This window comes from Strigops habroptila, chromosome 8 (assembly GCF_004027225.2).
Source record: "Strigops habroptila isolate Jane chromosome 8, bStrHab1.2.pri, whole genome shotgun sequence".
NCBI lineage: Eukaryota > Metazoa > Chordata > Aves > Psittaciformes > Psittacidae > Strigops > Strigops habroptila.
The window spans coordinates 26,994,899-27,017,219 of record NC_044284.2 but is presented as its reverse complement, the minus strand read 5'-3'; the positions used below and the strand labels follow the sequence as shown (position 1 = coordinate 27,017,219).

Genomic DNA, 22,321 nt, shown 5'->3' with positions numbered 1-22,321 from the left:
CACTAGCACCCACAACCCAGCTCCTCCCTACAGCACTCCAAGATCTACTTGAAGGCATCTCCTGCTTCTTGAGATGTGTAACATCTGTACGCCTCAGGATACAGCAGGGTGAATTTTTGGGTGGGTCTGGCAGGAAGCCAGAGGAATGCTTTAGCTTTGAGAAGACCTGCATTAAGTGTTGGTGTTTCTCTCCAGGTGGTTTTATCAGCTTCAACGGCTCCTGGCGCGTTCAGGGGATCCTGGCCATGTCCCGCTCATTGGGAGATTACCCTCTGAAGAACCTGAATGTTGTCATTCCCGACCCCGATATCCTTACCTTTGACCTGGACAAACTGCAGCCAGAGTTCATGATCTTGGCATCGGATGGTCTGTGGGATGCTTTCAGCAATGAGGAAGCCGTCCGATTCATCAAGGAACGCTTGGATGAACCACACTTCGGTGCAAAGAGTATAGTGCTACAGTCCTTTTACAGAGGATGTCCCGATAATATAACAGTGATGGTGGTGAAGTTCAGGAATAGCAGCAAAACAGAGGAACAGTAATTACCAGTGGTTCTCTGCCTCGCTCTGAACTTAAACCAAACTCTTAAGTTTTAAACATAGTAGAAAGCTCTAGTAAATACCATTAAGATTCTACACAAAAGGAACAGATCCCTCTGGTCTTTGTTCTTTGCTTAACAAAAGGAGCAATACAACAAATACGTTCTGAGTGATTAGAAGAATTAAGTTTGTTCACATGTACCTGTCTTCTGTGACCTTGCTGCTCCTTAGAAGCTAACTGTAATCTTCCATTTCAGAATTTTCCTCACAAATCCTGTGTAGGCTTTTCCTTTGATCCCTTTCCTCTCATTTCTAGTGGTCAGAGGTTCATTTAGACACACAGTCGGGTCAGGGCTGTGCTGTCACTTAGCAGCAAGTGATAGGAGTGATGCTGCTCTTCACTCAGGTGGGATGCCTCAGAATGATGCTCTCATGTTTCTCATCTCTTTTCTTTTTTAATCTGCAGTCATAAGGTTGTATAGGAAAAGGTTTGTGATTATTGGCCTGGTATTGATATGAAGGAGGAAAAGGAGCCAAATATTAGCCTGCTACCACAGAACTGGCTCTCTTACTTTGTTTAACCTCGCCCTTCTCTTCAATAAATCCTCACCAAGCATGTGATTAGGTGTAGCTACTGAATTACCTGAAGCCACATGTTTATTCAGTCTGTACATTACTCTGATAACATTCCTTCTATGCCATATTGTATTCAAACCAACTGATGTTAAACTTCAGCAAAATATCTTGAGGTCTGACACCTTCTATAGCAAAAAATAGCTCTGTTGTGATAGAAGAATGTTGGTCATTCCCCAAGACTCATGTTATTTGTTTGGCATGGACTTTTCATAGGCATGGGAAGAAAGTAATGCAAGGTAAAATTTACTTTGTTAGTGACTGTTTGGAAAACTAATGAAAACAGGGCATTCCTGAGAGTGACTTAGATGGAAGTCAGGGCTATTAAAGACTTCCGTGTACCACTGCAGATTAATTGGTGGTGTTAATCCAGGAGGAAACCACTGTAGAACCGTTCTTTGGTATAACATATAAATGCCAGGCAGTGGCCTTGCACTGCAGAGATGAAAGCTTGTGTTAGGTCTAGATAAAAATAAGTTTAGATCTAACTTTCAGTATTTAATTGTATTTTGGAATTTGTGACTACTGTAAGTTTAAACAATGATAGCCAGAGTTTGCTCTACATCTGGTAACTTAGTTGCCTGCTTCGTGACCGAGAGGCAGTGGTGGCGGAGTGGCAGGGCAGTGTGTGCTGAGGAACAGAGCCAGGGCCCGAGGTGGAGGTGAGTGTTTCAGACGCCTGCTGTACCGGTGTTGTGTTCTATAATAATCCTGGGGATTCCCTCCCTTCAAAATGTTGTCCTGGACAATCTGCTGAGGTCTCTTGTCTTCAAGGTGATGGAGACTGTTGGTATTTGCATCCTGAGGGGAATCACAGATGTAATGCGTTAACTAACATCATCTGTTCCTTGGGTAAAGATACAACATCACTTAGTTAATCAGCCACCTGTTGCTCATCACCCACCCATAGGATTTTGGGGCAAGTGGCTTGCTGGTCCCCAAAATACCGTGATGTGTTGTGGTTATGCTGAGCAGGTGTGTGTCTTAAGACAGAAATGAAAGAGGACAAATTTCTGCATGAGCAGGAATTCCCATCTTAGTCTTTTCATTTTTGTTCCTAGGCTATCTCTTCCCCAGTAAACTTCCCTCCTTTAATTTGTTTGGAGAGTATCACAACTCTTAGTCAGATCTGTTGCTACTACCAGTGCTGTTCAAATTGTATCGTACGCTCTAGGTGCCTCTTCTCACCCCAGACTCTGCCCCTCGACTCCACGTAACAGACAACTGAAAAGCAGAAGTGTGAAAGTGTCCAGCATCCTCTGAAACCAGCAGGCCCCAGCCTGCACCGCTCCTTCCCCGGAGGACGAAGGCTGCGGACTTCTTAAATCTCTTGAACAGTGCATTCGGGGAATTTTAAATGCAACTTTGAGGTTAAATTGAGCAGCTAACGGGAAATGTTAATAGTGACAGAGCGCTTCAGTTATTTTATTTTGAAAAGGTATATGAGGTCAGAATGCTGTGAAATTAAATCCTTGTGTGATATTTTCATGGGAGTGCTTAATCATGTACTCAGTGATGCTACAGCAGCAGTATCGAAACTGCTCCGGGCAGAGCTCACAGCGCGTGTCGCGTTTGCCTTTCCTTTCTCCTTCATAGACGATGTTTCTGTTGTACTGGCTTTTCTTTGGAGGACACAGCCTGGATGCTTGTCAAAACAGCTGTCCAGGGAACAGAAGAATTAGACCCAGCAGCCTACAGAACGCTAAAGCAGAGGGATGCTTGTGTAGGAGAGACATCACCGCTAATCCATCGCAGGCATTTGAGAAGTTGGAACTGGGGCAACGGTCAGCTCCAAAAAATACCCCATGGTAGACTAACCATTGAACAAAAAGTTTACAGCTGCCACTCGACCTCCTGCAGCTCATGTTCTTGAGGTTAGTGAGTGCTGCTGAGGGATGCTGACCTGCTCCGGAGCACAGCTTACTGCTTCAGCACTCAAGATACACAGAATGAGGTGTCAGGAATCCTACGCGTTCACAGGCTCCTGAAGAACCATGGGGAAGCAGTGGGAGGGTGGCTTGCTCTGGAAGTAAGCCATGCTCACGGGATTTAGGAAAACAGCACAGTGCACTACAGAACTGTTTTGCAGACTCATCTGAATATTTATTCCAGGATTCATTCACCCTGTCATTCACAGGCCCATTCAGTCAGTTACCCCATCAGCCCTATTTCAACCTTCCAGCGTCTGCAGTAGCAGCAACAGCTGTTTTAGCACCTTCAGTTTTCTCTGCAACACTCCCACCTTTCTAGTAGCTCTTTCCTGGCCAAAGACATTCATGCCAATGATTTCTGGTAAAGTTGCTGACTTTTGGTTTTATTATTTAAAAAAACTAGCTACAGCTACTTTAGGTTTAAGGATGAAGGTTTAACGGAGATGAGAGGCTTGTGCAGTCTTCCACATATATGCGCAGTGCCTACCTATGCTCCCTGCTAGAAGTTTTTACTCCAGATCTAGACATTGGTAACTTTCCACTCATGGTGATTTGTGCCAAATCCTGTCGTGATACATGCAGCTGTTGGATGACAAGATTAATTAATGTATGTATTGCTTATGCAGCCTAAACAATTTGGGGGCTGATCCTTCACTGCCTTAATCTATACCCTACATCTGGAACGGTAGCCAGACATTGTTGCCAGAAATACCCCGAGTACACTCAAGCAGTGTGGCAGAATGTCTTACAGCAGCAGAGAGGGAGCACTTCCAGCACACCATTCTCCAGGCTGCTCTTCTGCCTGGGCACCTCTCCAGAAGAAGGGAGATACATTTTGGTTAAAGCAGCTTGTGCCCATCTGAGAGCTCCCTCCTGCTGTACGTGCTCATGCCTGGGTTTTGTTGCTTAAGCCCGAGTAGCTCCGCTGGTGACATCTGTTCAGCAAGTAAGAGCATCACATGGCAGAAAACTGACAGATTAAGTTGCTGCCAAAGAGCACCTTTCATATGGTTCAATATGAAAAAGTGCACCTTGTAATTAGTCATCTGATCCAGTACTTAAAAGAAGTTGGGCTTTGCCTGGTGATACTGCAAGCTAGCAGTAGTTAAATTAAGCTCATCAGGTAATTAACTCACATAGTACATTTTAAAGCTACTACCTTTTAGCTTCTCATCCTGATTATAGACTACCATTGAGTGTATTGTTCTTACCATATACCGGTGGGTTTTCTGAAAGGCTGCTCATCCATAGGACGTAAGGGCTACAAATATCTTTCACCCTGCACAGCTCCTGGTACCATCGCAGGGATCCCAGGTCTTGGAACCAGCCTCGTTATGTGAGACCGTAGCTCCGTCTAGTGGCTGGCCTGAGCACGGTAACCAAGCAGCGGGCCTTAAAAGTTACGAGTTGCTCTCTTAGCCGCTGTGAAAAACGTGATTTGAAGACCCCGCTGGCCTTTGCGCAGAAGTTTGCTGTGAGGTTGATGCAGAGCCGCTCTCTCAAGCTGAATTCTACAGCAGTGCTGAAGCGGTGCCGGCTGTGCATGTGCATCCACAGGCTAAGTATCAGCCAAGAAACACAGATAACTCAGCTACTAAGAAGTTGGGACACGCCTCAATCCTGCCCCATGTCCTCAGCCAGCTCACCCCCAGCACGGGTGTCTTCACATCCATGAATGCATTTTTTGTGGGATCTAAACCTTTGGCAGCAGTGCAGCTTACTAGACCATAGCAATCCAGTTTAGGGGAGGCCAGAATCCATCACTAGTCCCGGGCTGGCAGGAAACACCATTTCATATAAAAAGTAATGCCACATCTTTTGTCACGACATCCAGTACTAGTGGTCTGGGCACATTGATCCTGTCTCACAGGGAAGGGATGGTGACAGAGGACGCTGTGAAGACTGCTGTGGTCCTACAGTTTCTAAAAATACAGAATTTGAAATGAATGAGCCTGTTCTACTGAGCAGAATGTTTAGATTATAAAGTAAATTACATCCAGCACCAGGTATTGGCTACTAACTTGTGAACATAAGGGCGGTACCAGACTGCTGCTAAGGTCATTACAGTATTATACCATTTACATAAGGTGAAATAAAAATAAATAGTTGTGTTTGGAGTACAGAAGTTAGTACTAAAGCACTGCATCAGCTTGAACTAATAGGGTTTCCTACGTAAGCACTAATGCTGCACCTTGAAAATAAGGAAGTTATGTTCAGCTGCCCTCAGAATATGTAACATGCTTGCCTTAAATAACATTATTATATTGATAGTATTGGATACTTTACACAGAGAAACATGTAGCAAGTGATTATACAAAAGAATAAAACCCCCTCACCAGCCTTTCATTTCCTAAAGCAGGTTTTTAGGCCTCCAGCCTGAAATCTGGCTGTATGAAATTGCGAGGTTAAAATGTAGAATGTTTGGCTGAAGCCTGGCAACTGCAAAGACCAGAGCTGATGCCCCTCAGTGTTGTCAGTATATTTATAAATCACCATTCTAAACCCGTGGACTGTATCTGAAAAGATAGATGCAATTAAGTTAATACTGAGTTGGAGTTTGAATCACTTTTATTTATATAGTGCTGACTATATAAGGCTTGGGTAGCAGCTGTTTTACCTAAGGTTTCCCTTAGGTAACCTGAAGTTCTCAGTATCGGCTGTGTCTAGTTACAGCTGATGAGTTAGATGCTCTGTTATGCAGGATGTGTGCAGTCAAAGCAGCTGAAGCCCATCCAAACCCGTAAATAGTGGCTCATATCAAGAGCAATTCTTGAGTAAAGTTTGGAAACCCATGTTCAGAAGCAGGTGAGCTCGTGGGTTTGGTCTCATCTGCTCAGGCTCAAGGAAAACACTGAATTAGTTGAGCAATAGAGAAATAAAGCGCTTTTTCTGCATGTAAGTGGCCAACCCTCTGTTCCCTTAAGTCTCCTGTGGAGACGCATCCGTACTTCTAGGGACACGGATGCTCAGAAATCTACTCCAGCCCATATTCCACCACATTAATTAAATGAATAATTGGTTATAATGTTTCAGAAATCTAAATGCAGAGCTGTCAAGCATTGCTCCCCAGCAATTCCTACACCATATGCAGGGGTGCGAGAACAATATAGCTGAAACTGTGCTTTATCTGCACTTGCTTTCATCTTGGTAGCACCAAGAGTCATGGGAAGAGTTTGGGAAGAGTTCTTTGAAGGTAGTTCCATTCCATACTGAATCTCTCTGCTGCTCTCTGGTGCATCACTCCTAGGTGCGTAAGCTCAGTACGAACCATAAGCAGTGCTTAGCTGTGCTGGATTTACAAGCACAATCAATTTTTATAAAGTTCAAACCCATTTACTTTTAACATGGCAAACTGTAACAATGGTGTAACTGTTAAGTACAAGGTGAACAGCAGCAGGGTCTGCAAAAACAACTTTAAAACCTGGGCTGTGTGGATATTACACCAAGCGACTGTAAAACCACTTCTATCCAGCATATCTGGAAATGCTCCCTCAGAAACGACTGAAGTGGCCACATTAGGAAAGAACGACACATTTAGAACTCTACAAGGGCAGGTCAGAGCTTTATTAACAAAAATCCTGCACAACACCCAAGATAACAAAACCATGACATTTAAACATCCGTCTTGGTTAAGGACAGCTTCCATTTAGTGCAACAGGGCTGTGTTATCACAGGTAACAGCCTTTTCAGGCTGGTTTGTAACATTTTTTCACTCCAAGCCAGAAGTGTGTTTAAGATTTTATCTGTATTGCCAGCTCAGGGCAGAGTGCACTTTACTCCTAGGTGGAGGACGGCTGCAGGCCAGGCGTGGCTGAGGGGAGTGGCAGGGTACTGGGCTGAGCCCCAGCGCAGCCCGGATGGATGCGATGCCCACATGCCGGCCTCTCTAAACCTCATGCAGACCACTCGTATCAAATGTGGTCTGGAAAATTAACATGCTGTCAGAAGACTGGCAGCGGGCAGAGCTCAGATATATGAACCATTTCAAGAGAGGGTGCTGGGGTAAATGTTCTATTTTTAAGACCTTATTTTATAGGAGGAAAACTAAGTCCCAATGTCCCGTAAGGGCAGATAAGGCAAACTGTACTACAGGTAGTATTTCCTCCTGCGAGTTGCAGGTCAATACTGCCTTTAGCTAAGAATCACACACAGCATCATTTCAGAGAGAGACTACATATTCTTTGGTTCTGTGAAATGACAGGGCTTTAGGAATTTTAGAAACCCGATATATAAATGGAGTGGGGTAGGTCTGGTTTTGTTTTACAGTTTCAGGTTTCTTCCAGATACAGACTCAACTACAAATGAAAACCAAACCCAACCACCTGCTTAGCTTCAACGTTTTCTTTCCTTCCTGCACGGAGCACTGGCACTTGGTTGTGGTTTGCAGCTTAATACACAGTATCTGCATTAAAACCTGATGAGCTTAATTTAACAGAGACTACAGAAAGCTTTGCCCTACCACCTCTATCTTAGGCAAACTGTAAAGTACATATTAAATGTACATACTACTCACTACTGCGGAGCAAAGCTCTGCGTCCCAAACTGCTCCAATATACCTAACATAACTGATGGACACAGATCAGGAATTAGAGTCATGTCATTCAGTTAACCTTTATCAGTTTTAAGTTTAAATTTGAAAGAAATACAATAAATTTACGTTATTGATTGTGCATCCAGGCATTTGTGAGGTCTTTGCAATGAACTGTGACTGTAACTAGAAAAGGTGAGACAAAACTTAGAAAAATATTCCGAACTGTCTTAGGTTCTGCTGATACTGATCATAGCGAATAATGCCCCAAAGTTTGCAGCATGCGCTGTCTCACAGTTGATTTTGAACTTGTTTTTTCCAGAATGCACACAAAACATTTAAGCATTTGACTTTCTAACTCTTCTGGAATACCATACAGGAAGCACAGGCTTGAAATTTTACATTTTAAACCCCTTCTCTGATCCACCCAGCAGCAGTTCCAAACATCTTTGACCAATAAGTTGTCATTAGGCTTTTCAAGTTGGAAAGCCTCACGCTTTTTCTTATCAAAGTCACAACTGCTTGGAATTCTGATTTATTACAGCTTTCTGAACCATTTGCCTGCATGAGAAAAAGAATCTGGGTATTTGGAAAAGTCTTAGCCTGTGGTTTAGGCTTCAGTTTTAGTACAGTATCGTAGGCAGATGCAATAAAATTTGGGCCCACCACTGACTTCAGTGCTTGTATTAGTTCACATTCTTAAGCTTTTTTTACCTTTTGCATGGCTGCTCACACTAGAAATTTCCCTGATATTTGCTTTAAGCAGAAACATTAGCTTAGTTGTGAATTTTTAGTCTTTTAAGCAATAATAAGGTCAGACTCAAATACAAGCCAGATCTGGAAATGAAAATAAAATTTTTAAAAATAGAACGGGAACAGGAATATTTTACACCATACATTTCTTGCAGAGTTGATGTCACTTTACATGACAATTTCAGGTGGCATAAACAGACCACTGTGTATGAGCAAAACCCTTGTAATCTATGATTGGCATTATCATTCTGGGGCACAAATACTAAAAACTACCTTGCTTGGTGGCTTGGTGACGGCTGTGTTTTCCCCGCAGCCGCCTCTCTGTGACTGTGGGTTCTGGGTCTCTCAGCGGGAGCACCGGCTGCTTTAGCCAGCCGCCTTCTGAAGGCTGCAGCGTCTCTCATAATTACTTTTTTTTTTCTTTTTTGAAAAAGCAATACAAACTGTGGTAGCATCAGTGTTCTTGTGACAAATAAGTGATTTCTCAACATTTAACATGGCAGGCTTGTAACAGAAAAAAGGAGGTTGGTTTTCTTTAAGATGTGTAAACAATCAAAGAACAAGTGAAACATTTCTCACAGTGCTCTCGGGATCTGATCACAGTACAACAATCAAATAACAGATCCTAAACCCACAGGAACAGCTGTAGTTTTACCTCCGTTTTGAGAAATAGAAGAGCATTCTTTCCTCCATTATGCAATACTGTATCTTTAGCTATTTAGTTTAACAAAAAAGTATCTATTTTTGAAAAGCGTTGACCTTCTTAACATACATTCTTAAAACAGTGACATCTGAAATACTTGTCTGGAGAGTATGGTACCCACGACCTCATTTTTATATCTAAAAAAAAATAACACTTCCTATAATTCCATCAAAACCCCATGTGTAGTAGATGAAAAGGTAGCAAAATTCAATACTGACCATAATCACAATGTAACAAAAAACCTGGTAAAACCTCCAACTTGGTACTAGAGGTTTCTGCACCTCTTCTAATTTGTCTCTAAGAGACTAGCTGAAAGACAGCCAAATGTAAATACACGGTACCATCCTAGCTGTAGTACAAACAAGGTGGCAGTGCTCTGTCATTCTAGGTGTACAGGATGTAACTATAGTATCTTCACTGTGTAGTGGATGTGTCAAGAATAATTATGTTAATGCAGTTGCAAATTCTGTATTGTTGTCTATTAGAAGTGTAAACTACTGAAAACTCGGCCTTGCTGATATGAATAAAGTGATTAAAATACCTGTCTTTACAGATACAGTAGAGTTTGTCTTCTTTATGCAATACAAATGATAGCATTTCTTACCTTTTTCATTTTAAAATCTGAAGAAAGCTCTTTTAGAGACAAATGTTTCTAAAAAATATGTCACAATATAGATGCATCTATTTGGATCTTCCCCACGTGCTGCAGTACACGCATGTAGGTGTGTACATACATGGGGTTTGATTACCCCCATGTATTAGAGATGTCTAGTAAATAAACTGCATGTGAACTCCACTGCATCTGCCCCTCTAGTAGGCTATGAATATTACCAAAGGCACCAAGGTAATTCTGTTTTATCTGTCCATAGATACACACACAGAGAGTGCATCCCATTCCCAGAATTTCCCATCAGCTTCTGCAGACCCCACAAGGTCCACAGACTTGTAACACTCCCAAAGCAATTTCAGAGGTAATACATTTAAATAAGACAGTAACACTCTTGGGACAATTACAGTGGTGATATAGTGAAAGAAAAAGGGTGGCAGAAGCTTCGTGCTGGGCAGAGAACAAATGAGAGTGGCAAAGGGTGATGCACTTGCAAAACCAATAAATACAGGCAGGAATTTGGGAAGCACCTCCAAAGCCAGTTTCTTAGCATAAGCATTATTCCTTGGTGACATTTCATATAGTCCAGAAGATTCAAGTAGAAATCCTGTAGCTATAGCTGATCACATTGAGAAGCATCAGAGGAAGTCAGGATGGTGTATTCCAAACTATCCTGCATGCACAGGGTGCGTACATGGAAAAGTGCTTTGTGAATTCCTAACGTTATTTCAGAGTAGCAGAAAGTCCCAGAGAAATGCTGTCACTGCACTCTGCCCCAGCAGCACAGCCCTCCTTCAGTTGAAGCCATCTCTGCAGCTGTGGTTTGGTTTGGTGTTGCCCTGGACGTTTTCACACCGAACAGGTTTCACTTTATGTGTTAATACAGAATCAAAGGCAAATAACTGAAGTGTCTGATGACAAATCCTGCCAAAACCTGATTATTTCACTTGATGTAATGCCATGTACTGCAATCAAATGCCTATACTTACAGATATCAAAATTAATTTTATAAAGAAAGAATTGTTGGTTATCTTCCGGAATACTGATGTTCACATTAAGCAGATTTAAGCAAATTCCAACATAAACATCCTCAAATTTAATAGGTTTGATATGACTCATCAGTTCATAAACTCTCAGGGCCAGTTTTCCATCTAGGATATAGCCCATCCCACTGCAATACGGAGGGTACAACCTGAATGGATATTCATCGTACGAGATGTATGTTTTTTGGTAAAAGCCTCTGTAGGCAAAGTTATCGATGAGAGGATAACCAGTAAAAATATTTTCTGAGGAATTTAGCTTCAGAAGAAATTTTACCAAGTTAGCAGTGTTGATGAAGACATCGGTATCAGTCTTCATGAGGAACCTAGTGTTTGAACAGAACTCAGTAACCCACCGAAACGCCATGATTGTTTTCAAGGTCAGATTGTCATAAGTGTCCATAAAGTCCTGGCAAATTATGTCACCATAGAGGATGCTTTCATCTTCTACTGACAGGCCTGTAGCATTGTTTCCTCTTTGAGAATCCTGACCTAGCAAGAACAGGGTTAGAATTCGATGTCCCCACCAGAAGCTTTGAGACCCCCACGTTATCCTGATGGCCTGCCTCGATGTCACATCCTCGGGACGTGAAGACACCAAGATGACCAGAAATGGATTTATGTCTTTGCATTTCAAGCGCTCCCGCAGCGTGAAGAGGTAATGTTGCTTGTAAATTGGTTCATATTCATAGAAATGCATGAGGTTTGTATGCTCAATCACAGTGTTGGAAGAAAAAGCTACATACCACACTGCTGTGACAGAAAATACAAGGAGAAACAAAAAAACCCATTTTAATGGTCTCGTGTACACAACACTAACTGGAATTGAGCAATAACTGGTTTGCAGAAGTGCGTCAGTGACCTTCGAAATCTGTACCACAATTTCTGAAGCATGTTTCTTGCTGAAAAAGAAATTAAAAAGTAGTATTCAGAATGCTATTATTCAAATATTATCTTTTTCTTACCTTGTCAAAAGTGTCAGTTGAGCATATGCTGTAATATAATGAGACAAATACCAGACCCATTGGTCCAGCTGTTACATACGGCTCCCTGCACACCAGGAATTGCTGCTGTATTCCAGAAATGAGTATGAGCAGAGCACTGAGCAACTCCTGAGCACAGTGTGGGCTGAGACCTCATGGCTTTCACCTTGGAAATTCCCCCTGCATAAACCTGATCACACAGCAAGCACTGTGACCCCAGAGATCTCAGCACAATCTCTTTGACTCAATTAAATCTCAAGGGAGGAATAGCCTGAATGAAACCTAACAGCTACAAAGTGCTCAGCAAATTGATGTTCAGAGGCTTCAAAAAATTGTGATTTATTTTAAAGAAAGGAATTCCTACTGGTTTTGATAAGCTGGAGCAAATTGGACAAGAAAGCAGATAAAAAGAGAAGTACAAGCACTTATTTCATCTCTTGTTTAACGGTTGAACATCTGCTTGTTCCAAATTGACTGAAGAGGTGATGGGGAAGAAGGAGAAAATCAACTTCCTTATGAACGTCACACCCACAGACATGCCAACACAAATGTATCTTGGCAGACAGAGCTCTTATACCACCCAAAGAAATGGCTACTTTCACAACACACAACACTGAACAGCAATCATTTATTTTCTAATAGGTGCTTATTATTTGGTTGCAAGAAACTGAACATGAGCCGGCAGTATGCACTCGCAACCCAGAAAGCCAACTGCATCCTGGGCTGCATCAAAAGAAGCATGACCAGCAGGTCGAAGGAGGTGATCCTGCCCCTCTACTCTGCTCTTGTGAGACCCCACTTGGAGCACTGTGTACAGTTCTGGTGTCCTCAACATAAAAAGGACATGGAGCTGTTGGAGCAAGTCCAGAGGAGGCCACGAGGATGATAAGGGGGCTCGAGCACCTCCCGTATGAAGACAGGCTGAGAAAATTTGGGCGATAAAACAAGGGGTAATGGGTTTAAACTAAAACAGGGGAGGTTCAGGTTAGATATAAGGAAGAAGTTCTTTACTATGAAGGTGGTGAGACACTGGAAAGGTTGCCCGAAGAAGTGATAAATGCTCCATCCCTGGCAGTGTTCAAGGCCAGATTGGACAGAGCCTTGGGCAACATGGTCTAGTGTGAGGCATCCCTGCCCATGGCAGGGGGTTTGGAACTAGATGATCTTAAGGTCCTTTCCAACACAAACCATTCTATGATTCTAAGAGATTTAATAAAGGGGCATCGCAACCAACTTTGTCATGGCAGCTTTACAGCTGGCATAATGGGAGCAGCAGGGAATCCACTGCAGCCCACGAACTTCAAATCTTAAGAAAGTTTTGTAAATTATTCTAATAATTTCCATTTAAACAAACAAGACACTACAAAATCCACCTACTATTTCAATCTACTTAAGTTTTAAAGAAGAAGGAATTCCATCTGCATTATTTTTATGCAAAACCCTACCCGTCTGCGATGGATTCTCTCAGCTCCAACAGGCACATCACACACACCAAAAACCACAGTCGGCACTGGAGACGAAGACAAACCAAAACCATTTTTTGATTACAGACATATGTCTTTGAGTCCGACCTGCACAGGCAGGTACAAACCCCCTGAAGACACTACTACAGCGTCAGGACTAGATACTTGTATCAATTCGTCTTGCCAAAACTAAACGTAAAAATAGAATTTCAGGCCTGCACTTAAGCATTTAGCAGTGCTTACCTTTACTGTATTCTTGAAAACTATATATGCTGTGTAGATATCTTTAAGCCAAAATAATTACAATGTTTTAACATGGGAGTTCCAAATGATTTCTAATGTTTGCAGTAATAATATTTACCCTGTGCTGTAAAGTATCCACAGACACAGTAAGGGTGATGAAAGGTTCAATTTCACAGCACAATTAATTACTATTTAACTTATCTTCACAAAGATCACCACAGGGCTTGTAAATGTTTTATATTAAAAAAAAAAAAATAAATCCAAACCCCAACATAGCGTGCTAGAATTTAGATGAATTTGATTTGCCAGAGCCCACCTGCCTTGTACTTCTGGGTATGATCTGACTTTAAATTAATGATCCTTTAAAGGAAGCATCTGGAGCACATTTCACTGACGACACATAGCGCATCACTTAAAATGCATTAAAGCAATTTTATGCAAATAGCTATTTAAAGAAAATAATTTCAGGCTGATCCCTCTCAAGGCTGAGTTACTCAAAAAATACCAAGTGACGATCAGGAGTCAACCCTGCATTAACGGTACCTAATATAACCACAGATTAGCATGTTACTAAGAACTTCCTAACGTGACTGATGTCCTGCCTTATAAAAACACAAAACCTCAGAGGTTTCATGCTCATTCACTTCCTTTTCCTCCACATGGATTAAACATATGCAAGTAAAACAGAACAGAAGTTTGCAAGTGCAAAGGAAAGCATCATCGAGGCTGTTCAAACTGCATTTAGGGAAGTTGATTGTAACTGAAAAAAACCCCCTTCAGAGTTGCCAATCTGGTATTTACTCTTTGGTTTTATGGAAGGAAAGAGAAAAAAAAAAAAAATGCTCAGTTCTTCTCTCTTTATATATACCAACCTGACTCTCAGCGAGCAACATGAAAAACACATACTGGAAGAAAATAACCTTAGTTACGTATCAGTGCTTAAGTATCTGATTTTATATAAATAACATTTCTTGGGGTTTGATGATCAATTTAAAGGAAATCAGATAAAAATTTGATCAGGTCTTGACTACCTAATAAAAAAAACAAACCTAAGGATTTTGATTTTTTGCAGACAGAAAAGCCTGATTACATGACATTCTTAACAGAATGCCTGAGCTACTACGTAATAAAAAATCTGGGAAAATAAATCATCAATTCAGGTCCTTTGCCCACACTATGCAAGATGGAATCTTAAAGCTTCTGTATCCTTACAAACAGCCACAGGGCATCCAGGGCAAGCACTGTAAAGCGCTGTTTTGCTATGTGACTCCTGAGGAGGCCAAAGTCCTGTCTCCACAAACCCTGCTGCTCTCTTTCTTAAGGTCGCATTTCTCCAGTGACAGGCTAAACGGTTTGCAAGCTAGCATAGGTTCACCAAAACACAGCTTTTATAATGGTCATGGGGTAGAAACTACACTCCCCAAAACACAAGACAGGTGTTTTTGCAACGCTGAGAATTCAACATACAGGCAGCCATCCTCCAGCATCATTAAGTGAGAACTCTGCAAATACGGGCAGAAAAGAACTAAAGGTCAAAGCAAAGGAGAAACCCTAGCACGGCCCTCGACAAGAAAACCCTCTTCACTCCTTATTTCAAACGCTTAAACCAAAGCAATGAGTCTGAAGTAGCGAGGTCTGAAAGCCGAGCTTTTGCCTGGAGGTGGTGCAGTTGCAGCCCTTCCAGCTGCTGGAGAACGTGGAAGGTCCTCCAGCACTTCCAGGCGTTCCCTGCTAGCAGTTTTTGCCTTCAAGGGATACTCAGCAGGAGCAACGCAAGGGCAAGAACTGCTCCTTTCAGGGAAATACTTTCATTTGCTTCCAAGCTCGCCGCTTGCTGGCCCTACATGGCAAGACTCTCAGATTATGCTGACAGAGAAAACTGACCAACTTGAAAACAAATGTAAGAAAATGCACGCTGAGCACATGCGTTAGTAATTTCAGATACATTTCTCACACTCTGCTATAGCTAGGCAGTCACCGAGTACAGGCATGCTCAACAGGAGAAAGATGGCAAATTCTTGTATTCACTAAAGTCTAATAATTACAATAACCAATGGATAGTCCGATTTAAAGATTTTTTTTTTTAATACCCCATTTATAATGTTGGATGTATAGAATTTTTTTTTTTTTTTTTTTTTAAAAAGCTACCAGCAGAAATAACTTGGAAATAAATGACTGTTCCTGGCTTCTTGTTTTCTCCGTATGGCTTACTACCAATAGAAACGAGAGGGATTTTTGCAGGATCTTGGGCTATGATGATCTAATACAACAATACTTTGAACCTTATTGTAAGTAACTTTTAACAACACCTGTTCTCACTTCAGAATGCCCAAGAAATCTTAATTTTCCGTTCAAGGCAACTTTCCACAAGCACATAGTAATTAAGAGGCGACACCCCAAAAGGCAGAGTTCATAAGAGGAAATCCGCTGCCCCCTGGTGAAGCCATGCAAAAATGGGAAGCCATTTAATGGTTAGATGTTAAAAAGGGAGAACACTCGACACATCAGTTCGCTGTAACCACACGGGAGCCGTTCCCGCCGCTCGCTCTCCCGCACCATGGCCCGGGCGGGTCCCGCCGCCTCAGCCCGCCCCAGCCGGCCCGGCCCTGCCCGGCCCGCGGGGCCACCGCCTCCCGGCCCGCCGTCCGGGCTGCCTGTCAGTGGTGGGGCTGCCGCGGAGGCCGCGCGCGGCCCCTTAGCCTCACCACGCGCCGCCGGGGGAACGCGGTGTCCCTCCCCGTCCCCCCGCCCGCCGTAGCCGTTGTAGCCGTTACCGTGGCGGCTGGGGCCGCTGCCGCCGCGCGCCCGCCAGCCATGCGGGGCAGGGCATCACTCCTCCCGCCGACAGCGGCCGCGTCTCCTCGCAGCCACGGCGTCGGGTCTGGCTCGGGATGGCCGGCCCCGCTCTGAGGGACTGGGGGGCGTCTGGCCGCGGCGGGCGCCGCAGAACGCCCTCCTCCTAGTCCGCCTCCTCGGCGGCGCAGTGTAGCGGGGAGCCGGGAACCGGGAGCCGAGCGCCGGGCGGGAGACCGCTCCCAGGGCCTGCAGCAGGCCGCACCGGGGCGTTCCGTCCGGGGCGCCTAGCCTTCCCCCACAGCGCGGCCAGGGGCGGGCCTGCACTCGCAGCCTCGGAGAGGGGGCTCCGGCCGGTTTCTGCTCTTACGGGCTGTGCCCACGGCACATTTCGGCTGTGGAATTGAAGTTTACAGGTTCCAGGGAAGGAGAGACGAGCATTTTCAAATGGAACTTGTTCTCTTGCCTTAGCTACTGGAATTCATCATGGTGAGGGCTCACCCTCAGCTTCCCTAAATAACTGTACTACATTTTGTAACATTACAAAAGCATGCAGCTGTGGTGGAATATCCTGCCTGGACAGCCCAGGAACCTACACAGCTTACGTTAAAGCTGCAGAGTTTACAAAAGGTTTATTGTGCAAAGTTTGAGTTTGGAATAATTGATGCTAAAGCAGCTGTCCCAGTTTTATTGCTCTGGGGATTTAAAACCTTAAACTCTGGGGATTATTCAAACCCTACACAAGCAAGATAGCCTCACCCCAGCAAAGCAAATACACCTTTGGACAAATCAAAGGTAGATTTCTTGCTCTTTCAAACACTCACCTTTTGGTGCAAATAGATACAGAACCTGCAAGCAGGAGGCTGCATCATGCTGCATCTTGTGCAGCTGATTACAGCTTGGCTCTGATCTCCTTCTGGTGTACAAACTCCAAAGCAATGCAGGAAATAGGTTCTGGGAGTGGCTCTGCATCACAAAATCTTGCTCTGAGCCAAACTCGGGTTTGACTTCGATACAGTTAAAAACTGTGAAGCCAGAGTCTCCAGAAGCTGTTACGTCCTAGAAGTAAATGTAATTAGCTTGTAAAAAAGTCAGACACTGCTTAATCACTTCTTTAAGGCAATAATCTGATGTAATAAATTAACGGTTACAACCATAAATATAAAATAATAAAATAATAAATATATTTATGCAACCATAAATATCAGATAAATACCAAAATACAGCGGGAGCAAACGTACAGTGCAGAGAACTGAAGCACAGTCCGTCGGAAGCAGGCCATCTGTCCTCTCGCTAGCACAGGAGGGAGGTTTTGCCCTTGATCAAGATAACTCTATTTCAAGGAAATGGCACGCTGTCTTGCAGGGAGTTCTGGTTCCTTTGGCTGTGTTAACAGTGTGTTTGACAGAGTTTCCTGCCTCCCCATTTTTTGGTTCATCCACATACATATAAAGAAACACATATACTTTCTTCCCTGGTTTAATACATCCTCACCTGCTCCTGAAAAAACCTCTACACATAATCTAACCATGTTATTACATATGAAGAACTTACAACAGTGAGTACGTCACAGTAATCTTTTGTTGCCCCTGGTTAGTTCTGGTACAACCCCTTCAGCTTCAAGAGAAACCAGATTACAACTTGTCTGTCAAGACTGAGGTTTATTTCATGCAACATGTGTGATAGTTGAGCAACCAGTGTTGTAATTAGCAAAATGATCACCCTACCCGTCAGCAGCCCATGTGACCAGGAGACCTTTACATCTTTTTGCTGCTTATGTACTTTCTAGAGCAAAGATGAATAGTAGTAACTAATACTAATGCAGCTGTGTATGAGGGCAAACCAGTACTGTGGTACTCAGGATGCATGAAGCCAGCCCAATGTAGGTCTGCTGTCAATAACATGGAGGCTCAATATGGATTCAATGATATTAGACTAAATTTTATATCTCCTCTTTTTTTATTCTTATTTTATTTACTATGAGGGTGCTGAGGCACTGGCACAGCAACTCTGAGATTGCCCAGAGAAGCTGCAGCTGACCTATCCCTGGCAGTGTTCAAAGCCAGGTTGGATGGGGCTTGGAGCAACCTGGTACAGTGGAAGGTGCCCTGCCCATGGCAGGGGGTTGGAACTAGATGAGCTTTGAGGTCCCTTCCAACCCAAACCATTCTATGATTCTATGATTACTATTTAGAAGCAGCCAAAAAAAAAAATCTTTTGATCAGGACTTCATTGCTTCACCCCTTTGGTTCCTTTCCTGAGGGAAATCATCTTAGATCAGCGGGCAACAATGGAATAGAGCATAATGAAGTGAACAGCAACTGTTGATTTCAGGTAGCTGAATCACAGTAATGATCAGATTGTAAGGTCTCTATTTAGGCTCCACCACACCGAGTGCATCTAAACTTGTCCATACAAACATAACTCGCCCAGTTTACAACTCTGCCAGTGGAATCTAAGCGGACATCTTCAGGGGTGGGCAGGAGGAGCAGCTGGCGGAGTTGAGGCAGCCAGGTAGAGCTGAGCACAGTTTTCAGTGGAATTGTCTTACGGTTTGCTCGAGTCCATGTGCCCATGTAGACTCACATTGGAGACCACTGGAGATTAATTTGCTGCTGGAAGGTGAGATGCACCAATAAATCAGGTTCCTTGTCATTCTGTGGGTTAATAAGTATCAAAAAACATAAGATTTTCCTTCCTCACTGGCTGTGTTTATATTTCATTTCTTTTTGAGAACAGATGCAGATGCAGACATAAAGGGATTTATCTTTTATCTTTATGCCAGGCTGCACCTGGAATACTGTGTTCAGTTTTGGTCCCCAGTATACAGAAAAGATGAGGACAAGCTGGACAGAGTCTAGAGAAGGGCCACAAAGATGATCCAAGGACTGGAAAGCCGTATGAGGAAAGCCTGAGAGAACTGGGTTTGTTTAGTCTTGAAAAAAGGTGTCTCGGGGAGACCTTAATACCATGTTCCAGTATTGAAAGGGTGGCTACAAGGAAGACGGAGACTCCCTTTTTACAAGGAGTCACATGGAAAAGATGAGGGGTAATGGGCACAAGTTAATCCTGGGAAGATTCCAGTTGGACATGAGGAAAATTTTTCACAATGAGAACAGCCATTGGAATAATGTCTGCAGGGAAGTGGTGGATTCCCCAACACTGGACACTTCTAAGATTTCGCTGGACAGGGTGCTGGGACATCTAATCTAGACCATGCTTTTTCTAGAAAGGTTGGACCAGATGATCCTTGAGGTCCCTTCCAACCTGGGATTCTACGATTCTATGACACTGTGATCTCTGGAATAGGGCAGACAGGTAGCGGTTCCCTGGCCCATGAGGTTAGGGATCACAACCAGGCTGCTGCAGGTTCTGTACACAAAATACAATGTAAAGAGTTCTTAACTGCTCATGGAGGTGCTGTTCACTGTTCAAACATGTTCGAAGACTGTATAACCTTTGTGCTTGTGACCAGTTGGCACGTTACTCATAGCTGTTCCACCCACACAGGCTTGGCACTGAACAGTACACCTTCATAAATACTCTTTGCATATTATCAAGTTGATAAAAGCCAGCATGTATTTGTACAGTGTCTTCATTGACTTCTCCTAGCGCAAACCTGCTTCATCGCCTTCCTCTTCCACATTCTTTGTGCTTCATCTGACAGGGGAAGAAAGACATCTTACTGAGAAAAACTGGCTTCATGAAAGAGACTGAATCCCAGTTTTAAAGGCTGCCTAGAGACCACCGCAGGACAAATGGGCCTCCACCACACCAAACACTCCACAGTCAAACAAGCCAATATACTGATGTTAGGACTTGATTCTGCTGGGAAATCTAAGCTGCTGTACAAGCTCAAGTCTAACGATGTTTTTCTAACAATTCCAACAATTGGCTTTAATGTTGACATGATTGAAACTGGGAAGGATTTTACACTGACATTTTGGGATGTTGGAGGACAAAAGAAAATGAGAGAGGTTTGGTGCAATTTCCTGGAAAATGCAGATGGACTGCTGTATGTTGTGGACAGCTCTGATAAGCAACGTCTGGAAGAATCAAAGAAAGAATTTGTACACATTTTAAAGAATGAATTTCTAAAACGGGTACCAGTCATCATGCTAGCTAACAAGCAGGATTTGCCTGGGGCTTTGAATGCTGAGGAAATAACCAGGAGATTCAACATGAAGAAGTACTGCAGTGACAGGAATTGGTATGTGCAGCCCTGTTGTGCCGTCACAGGAGAAGGTTTGCCCGAAGCACTCCAAAAGCTAACCATGTTTGTAAAACACTACAGCAGATTAAAGGAAACTTCTACCATCTTCAAGGAAAGCAAAACACTTTAAGAATTTCTATAATCGAATTCTGGTCTAGTGAACATTAATGGACGTATTTTGTTGGACAGACTAAATCTGAAAATATTGGATTCTGGAGAACTCTTATAAGTAAATATTTAGAAAGAACTACAACAATATTTAATTTTACTGTTATACCCACAGATGCTTCTGAGATACTACTCGCCACATTTTATCAGTGATAACATACTCAGGTTATTCAGCTCAGAAGTGTGGCTGTTGAATGATGAAAAAGGTGGAGCTGAGCTTCTGAATTTTAGCATGTGGAAACAAAATGGGTGAGCAGTGCTTTGAATGCTTAAATCAAGTAATTTTCTCAAGATGTAAAATAGCCAAGTCATTCGTTCAGCTATGATAAAACATAGTTTTGTAATAAATGCTCTGTGTATGTATTTCTCATGTAAAAATGTAGTCGGTTTATATCTTAAACTTTTAGTTTTCTACAAGTGAACTGAATGAGGAAAGCCTGAGAGAACTGGGTTTGTTCAGCCTTGAGAAAAGATGTCTCAGGGGAGACCTTATCACCATGTTCCATTATTGAAAGGGTGGCTACAAGGAAGACAGAGACTCCCTTTTTACAAGGAGTCACATGGAAAAGATGAGGGGTAATGGGCACAAGTTAATCCCGGGAAGATTCCAGTTGGACATGAGGAAAATTTTTCACAATGAGAACAGCCATTGGAATAATGTCTGCAGGGAAGTGGTGGATTCCCCGACACTGGACACTTCTAAGATTTGGCTGGACAGGGTGCTGGGACATCTACGCTAGACCATGCTTTGCCTAGAAAATTAAAGAATGAATCTGAAATACTTGTGGGATATTATTGCATTCTAGAACCAATTGCTCCAAACAGGTTTTAACAAGATCCGCTCCTCATCACGTCACAGACCACAGTGAGGTGCAGTACTGTCTGTAAAGTGGAGGTTGATGTCCCTCTGTTGCAGATTTCCATGTACCGATTTCTTTGTTGCTGCACCATTGCATTGCTGTCCAGTGAGAGCATTGGAAGGTAGTGCTCTACCCGTTGGTTTGGGGTGAGGGATATAAAGGGGAAGAATGGGGGGGATTGGCTCCTTGGTTGGAGCAGGCAGTATCTTGATGGATCCTGTCTTGCCTGTACTAAAGCCACCTGAAATTTTGTTACTGATAAATTTAGGTTTGATTAAATTTGACAGAAGTGGCACAAAATTGCTAATACTATTACTACGGTTTGTAGAAAAAACAATCCAAATGTCATTTCTGTGCAGCTTTCCTGATGGATAAAGGAGTGAATTGGTATTCTGAATGACGTTAAAGCAATGAAGGATTGATAACTAGAAGACTAATTGAACTGTATCAGCCACTAAAACAGTTTAAGCACTAAGGCTCTTTTAAAAGCAAGAGCAAAGAGACCGTCTAATTATTGGTTATACAGCCCCAGAAAATCCAACCCCATTATTTCTGCCTTGTGAACAATGTCAGCAGAGATAGGATGCTCCAGTGGTTAGGATGCTCTCTTAGATAGCTAGAATATTTTTTTTCCCTATGTCTACCACAGTCTTTGACCATGGGCAAGTCATTTAATCACTCTGTGCCTCAATAGTCCCTTGGCAAAGTGAACTTCCCAGTTGTGCACTCTGAAAAAGCTGTGGTAAGGGTCAGCTGTGAGTCTTTCTCTTGCGACAAAATTATTATGCCAAATAATTCACATAAGAAATTTACATTTAGTTCTTACTAATAAACAGGCAGGAATTTCAAGTTACAGAAGGGTGA

At 43.0% G+C, this 22,321-nt stretch overlaps 3 protein-coding genes across 6 annotated transcripts in view; 2 read left to right on the top strand and 1 right to left on the bottom strand.

Moving 5' to 3' along the window:
- Window positions 1–9,103, top strand: part of PPM1L (protein phosphatase, Mg2+/Mn2+ dependent 1L) — a 110,500-nt gene extending 101,397 nt beyond the window's left edge. For all 4 annotated transcript variants that reach the window (XM_030494910.1, XM_030494913.1, XM_030494912.1 and 1 more), the window contains one exon: window positions 196–9,103. In XM_030494910.1, coding sequence (XP_030350770.1) covers window positions 196–542 — 347 coding nt within the window. In that variant the 3' untranslated portion in view covers window positions 543–9,103. The remainder of the gene's footprint in view (window positions 1–195) is intronic.
- Window positions 6,653–16,830, bottom strand: B3GALNT1 (beta-1,3-N-acetylgalactosaminyltransferase 1 (globoside blood group)). The gene is made up of 2 exons (XM_030494909.1): window positions 16,198–16,830; window positions 6,653–11,636 (listed from the first exon to the last, which is right to left on the bottom strand). Exons 1-2 carry the CDS (start codon window positions 16,251–16,253, stop codon window positions 10,583–10,585), a joined length of 1,110 nt encoding a protein of 369 aa, XP_030350769.1. The 5' UTR covers window positions 16,254–16,830; the 3' UTR covers window positions 6,653–10,582.
- A 3,144-nt stretch (window positions 16,831–19,974) lies between these two features.
- Window positions 19,975–20,566, top strand: ARL14 (ADP ribosylation factor like GTPase 14). The gene has a single exon (XM_030494914.1). The coding sequence runs from the start codon at window positions 19,975–19,977 to the stop codon at window positions 20,557–20,559; it is 585 nt and encodes a 194-aa protein (XP_030350774.1). The 3' UTR covers window positions 20,560–20,566.
- The last annotated feature ends 1,755 nt before the right edge of the window (window positions 20,567–22,321 follow it).

Bases quoted from the DNA above. Each gene is read 5' to 3' on its own strand.
- B3GALNT1 (XM_030494909.1), bottom strand. From the start codon at position 16,253: ATGCCCTGCCCCGCATGGCTGGCGGGCGCGCGGCGGCAGCGGCCCCAG. The intron at 11,637-16,197 runs GTAACGGCTACA...TTTCTTTTTCAG, and splicing joins CAGCGGCCCCAGCCGCCACG to CAAGAAACATGCTTCAGAAA.
- ARL14 (XM_030494914.1), top strand. From the start codon at position 19,975: ATGGGCCTCCACCACACCAAACACTCCACAGTCAAACAAGCCAATATA.